Genomic DNA, 5,244 nt, shown 5'->3' with positions numbered 1-5,244 from the left:
CCAGCAGCGCGCTCTCTCCCCCCACCTCTCTTCCCATCTCTCTGGGTCCTTCTCCCACGATCCACACTCCCCCCCCACCAACCCAGCTTTGCAGCCTCGCCCACCCGGCGCTGGGCGGTGCGGCCTCGAGGCCCAGCCAGGCGACGCGCGGGCTGGCCAGCTCCGGATAGGCGCCGCCCGCAGCCAATCAGCTTGCCAGGGACGCTGCGCGCTTTAAGGCCGCTGCGGCTAGAACAGAAACCAAGTCCCCCGGCAACGAGCAGCATCCACCCGGCAAGAGGCCGGAGCCAGCGAGGCCGAAAGGCTGGAAAGTGTGCCGGCGGCTCCGTGCGCAGCGAGCCCACCTCTCCTTCTTCTTGCCCGCCCACCGCCAACTGCAAACTCCGCTCGTTTCTTCGCCGCCGCCGAGCCCAGGGAGGGGGTTAGGAGCCGCCCCCCTCCCAGCCGCCGCTGTCGCCCCCTGCTTTTCCGGCTCTGCTCCCCGCAGCGTGCGCCCAGACCGTGCGCCTCGACAGACCCCAACCATGTCGATGCTACCTTCGTTCGGCTTTACTCAGGAGCAAGTGGCGTGCGTGTGCGAGGTGCTACAGCAAGGCGGGAACCTGGAACGCCTGGGCAGGTTCCTGTGGTCGCTGCCCGCCTGCGACCACCTGCACAAGAACGAAAGCGTGCTTAAGGCCAAGGCTGTGGTCGCCTTCCACCGCGGCAACTTCCGTGAGCTCTACAAGATCCTGGAGAGCCACCAGTTTTCGCCTCACAATCATCCCAAGCTGCAGCAGCTGTGGCTGAAGGCGCACTACGTGGAGGCCGAGAAGCTACGCGGCCGGCCTCTGGGTGCTGTGGGCAAGTATCGGGTGCGCCGAAAATTCCCGCTGCCGCGCACCATCTGGGACGGCGAGGAGACGAGCTACTGCTTCAAGGAGAAGTCGCGGGGCGTGCTGCGGGAGTGGTACGCTCACAACCCCTACCCCTCGCCGCGTGAGAAGCGGGAGCTGGCCGAGGCCACCGGCCTCACCACCACCCAGGTCAGCAACTGGTTTAAGAACCGGAGGCAAAGAGACCGGGCCGCCGAGGCCAAGGAAAGGTATGCGGCGTGCTTCCTACGGCTCGGGCCACCCCGGGAAGCCTTCCTGTCCCCTCTACCCTTCCTGCTCCGGCAGGCACCCTCCCGGGCTCCTTACTCACGAGCCGAAGGCGGTCGGCGAGGCCGAGCTCAGGCCTCCGCGGCGCTGCAGGAAAAGTTCACGGACTCTGAGACCGCCTACCAAAGATGGGGATTCGTTTGGTTTGAGCGCCTGTGCGTGGGTTTCTTGGTGTGTGAGCGTCGGGAAATATTGGCTCTAGATTTGTTTTTCCTGTCTCCTCGGCTGGCTGGGTTGAGAAGGGAATTGGAGAGTTTCTAGATCAATGAGAAGGGAAGTGTTGATTGGTATTGCAAGGAAAGGGGTTCGGTGGGGGCTAAGGGTCACGCACCTCCACTATTGCTAAGGGGTGGAGCTGGCCAAAGACGCCTGCTCTGTCCTCAGCCCCCGCCCCTGAGATCGCCTACCAAAGACGATCCTGGTCAATTTGAGCAGGAGGTTGTCTGCTTCGTTGCGCACTAGCTGGTCTAAGGATTTGAAAAGAAATACACAGAAAAGAGAGCTTTGGGGAGGAGTTGGTGCTGCATCTACTCCCCGGCTCCCCAAGCCCAGGAAGGATGGCTCCTCGCTGAGCTGCCTCTCGCGTGCTAGGGCGCCGCGGCCGGTCAAGTAGTCGGTTGTTCTGGCTGTCCACGCCGCGGCCCCTGGAGAGGAAGGGGTCTCCCCTAGCAGACTTCTCTCTCCGGGGAGCTCAGAAGGCAATGTTTTTTAAACCTGTCTTTACCTCTTCCCCTCCCGTGCTAACACGCCCCTGCCACCTGGCCCGTTTCTATGGTTCGCAGTAGAGTTTCCGACTGAGATTCGAAATAGCTTGAGGGCGGCGTCGGGAGCGCGTTCCCGGAACCCGAGTTTTGAAGAAACCCGAGCGCCGGAGACGGCTGGGTTTCCTTTGTTCGTTTCTGAGCCTTGGGCCGGAGGGTCGCGCCTCCGTGTTCCCCTCTGGGTGGAAAAGCAGAGTCTGGATAAATTCAGCTGAAACAGGCTCACTGGGAGAGAGAGACTGTAAGGAAAAGGGAGTGAGAAAGGGGGAGACAGGCGGGCGCTGGGGGTAGGGAACCGACGAGCACTGTGAAGGCGGAAGCAGCAAAGGCAGCCAAAGCCTGAAGGTAACCAGAACCGAGTGTCCGGGCAGAAGCCCTGGCGTCCCGCACGGGTTCGGAGGCTGTTTGGAGCCTCGAAGTTTCCCCTGCAAAGAAAGAGGTGCGCAGGTGTGGATGTCGGTGGAGAGTTTTGAGAGAGGGCCGTAGGGGGCTAGAATTGAGTGATTAACACAGGGAGACGGACAGTACAGTTCCAGTTAGACTTTAGTTACAAAACGGCAGTCCTATAAGCCAGGCCCGAGGGCCCAGTCTCTGATGAAATCAGAGAGACTGGCTTTGCTCCCTGTGTTTACTCAGGTCACTGGGCCGCTCTGGGCACCACTTCCCATGACCCGTCCTGGATCTCTGAAACCACAACCTCCGGGCAGGGGCAGGGAAGCTCGACTTTAGTTGTTTCCTCAGTTGGGAACAGGGCAATTGATTTGAGTCACCCCAAACATTTGTGCACTGGGCCCTTCGTTTGTTCCCTGATCATTTTCTTCATCACCAACGATCATTTGTTGGGAAGATTTTTGAGCTTAGTTATTTCTCAACATGATGCTACTTGGTAGGTATGTTCAATGACTGCTTGAATGAAATTAAAAAAATAATTTTTGTTTGTTTCACATAAGCACTGCTGAGCTGGGTTTCTGAAATCTGGAAGGGCAGGCGCTCTCCATAGCTGGCCATTTCTCCAGTCTCCTCTGCCTCCTCACCTCCCTCATGACCCTTGGGGATGGGCGGGAGGGCACAGCTCCTCCATTTGGGTCGGTGACAGATTGCACAATGGCCCTTTCCTCCTTCCAGCTCCCCTCCCTCCCTCCATCTCATTCTATTCTTCACCTTTTTTTTTTTTTTTTTAACCATATGGTGTTGTCCTCTATTTCCTAGGGAGAACACTGAAAACAACAACTCCTCCTCCAACAAGCAGAATCAACTCTCCCCTCTGGAAGGGGGCAAGCCGCTCATGTCCAGCTCAGAAGAGGAATTCTCACCTCCCCAAAGTCCAGACCAGAACTCGGTCCTTCTGCTGCAGGGCAATATGGGCCACGCTAGGAGCTCAAACTATTCTCTCCCTGGCTTAACGGCCTCGCAGCCTGGTCACAGCCTGCAGGCCCACCAGCACCAGCTCCAGGACTCCCTGCTTGGCCCACTCACCTCCAGTCTGGTGGACTTGGGATCCTAAGTGGGGAGGGACTGGGGCCTCCAAGGGATGGCTGGAGCAGCAACCAACTGCAGCAACTAGGGACACTTGTAAATAGAAATCAGGAACATTTTTGCAGCTTGTTTCTGGGGTTCTTTGCGCATAAAGGAATGATGGACTTTCACAAACACGTTTTTAAAAATCAAAACCAACAGCAATCTCAAGCTTAATCACCCTCACCCTCTTCTCTCTGACTTTTTTCCACTTTTGCATTTCCTCTCCCAGTGCAAAGATTGGGGGGGGGGGAGAAAAAAACCCAAACAAACAAAAGCACCCAGTCACCCCGTCCTCATTCTGGGCAACCAATGTGCCTGCTTTGGTAACTCTCCTTTTTTTTTAATGAATGGGAATTACAAATCAACTGAATTTCAATTCTTTTTAATTTATTTGTGGACAAATGTTTTGGGAAGAGGAAAAGGAAATTTCAAAGAGAGAGAGAAATCAAAATAGTGAAAATAAGAGCCTCCAGCCTGGGAGGAGCTGGTTGCTTCCTTAAGGTGAATAGGAAAACCATGATCTTATTACTCTTTTGGATGGGGAAAAATTAAGTTTACATTTTTCATATTTAGTGTTAAACAATTTTATGTAGGTTAAAATGAAAGTACAGTATTAGGGGAAAAAAAAAAAAAACCAAGTGCCTAAATGTCTTAATGCTCTCTATGTGAGGCAGTTAGGAATAGAAGTGACCATTAGTAACACAACTATTTTTGTCAGATTTAGTGGATTTTTTTGGTTGTTTGTTTTCTTGGGTTTTTTTTTTTTAATGGTGGACTTTTAATATGCATCAATGTGAAAAAACACTTTCCTGAATGCCATTACTTCTCATGCTCTGAAATCTTTCATATCTGTAGGTTACCTCCTTCTGTTAAGGGTTTTTCCTGTTCCTAGTTTCTAGCTTGCAAAAATATGCCGACAAATTTTGGCAACCTAGTATTTGTTACCAAAACAGCATGTGTTTTCAGGTTTCTTTTCTATTGTACCTAAACCAGCCTAAATTAAAACTTAGTAGAACACCGGGAGTACGATTCTGTCTCTGAAAGGTGAGTTGTGGGTTGCTGTCACTGGGCCCTATTTTTTTTTTTTTTAAGTAGTAGTTTCTTTCTTACTTAATGGTGGTTATGAATTGCAGGGTACTTTGAAGGCCATCACCTGAACCAAGAATAATGACTTGGTTAATATATGACAGAAAAAGAGTGAATTTAGCTTTGAAGTATTTATTTATTTTTTTTATATTTAGATATGCAGTATTGTTTACCACTAGCTCTTCTCCACAGCATTCATATGTTAACTCAGCTCTTTTGTGTTAACAAGTTTATGACAAGACTGTGAAAGTAAAATAATTTATCAACTTAAGGGAAAAAAAAGGAACTCAGAACAAGGATAGCAACATTGTGGATTAATTTGTACAAATAATAAAAAGCAGACCAACAGGACAGGAGCTCTTTTGCCCTGCTGCCGGATAGTGTCCAGAAAACCTCCAGTAATCATGTAGGTTCCATAGATGTATCTTCTGTATTCAGCTTTTAAAACTAGTCAAACAAATGGCATTATTTATTAAAATTCTACTCAGGATAACAGGATTGGCTTGCTTGTGCTTTGTAAAAATATTGTTCCCCAGGGAGAGTCTATTTATTTTCTGACATGACAGTTTTGTAATTTTGATTTTTTTCTCATCCGTGTCACCATTAATATATTCATTTCTTTCTTACTCTTTCCCATCTTTTCTGTACTGGGCTAGGTGTTTGTGGGAGGAATTAAGGCCTTATTATGAGCAGTTTTAAAAAGAAACTGTCAAATGGCTTTGAATTCAAGGGAGAAA

General features: G+C 50.9%; 1 protein-coding gene across 1 annotated transcript; it reads left to right on the top strand.

Annotated features, from left to right (window-relative positions):
- Positions 1 to 239: 239 nt before the first annotated feature.
- Positions 240 to 5,000, top strand: SIX1 (SIX homeobox 1). The gene is made up of 2 exons (XM_010588674.3): positions 240 to 1,084; positions 3,113 to 5,000. Exons 1-2 carry the CDS (start codon positions 525 to 527, stop codon positions 3,405 to 3,407), a joined length of 855 nt encoding a protein of 284 aa, XP_010586976.3. The 5' UTR covers positions 240 to 524; the 3' UTR covers positions 3,408 to 5,000.
- The last annotated feature ends 244 nt before the right edge of the window (positions 5,001 to 5,244 follow it).

This window comes from Loxodonta africana, chromosome 10 (genome assembly GCF_030014295.1).
Source record: "Loxodonta africana isolate mLoxAfr1 chromosome 10, mLoxAfr1.hap2, whole genome shotgun sequence".
NCBI classification, from domain to species: Eukaryota; Metazoa; Chordata; class Mammalia; order Proboscidea; family Elephantidae; genus Loxodonta; species Loxodonta africana.
This window is presented reverse-complemented; position numbering and strand designations above follow the sequence as displayed.

Coding starts and splice junctions, on each gene's coding strand:
- SIX1 (XM_010588674.3), top strand. CDS start 525: ATGTCGATGCTACCTTCGTTCGGCTTTACTCAGGAGCAAGTGGCGTGC. Junction 1,085..3,112: donor GCCGCCGAGGCCAAGGAAAG/GTATGCGGCGTG, acceptor TCTATTTCCTAG/GGAGAACACTGAAAACAACA.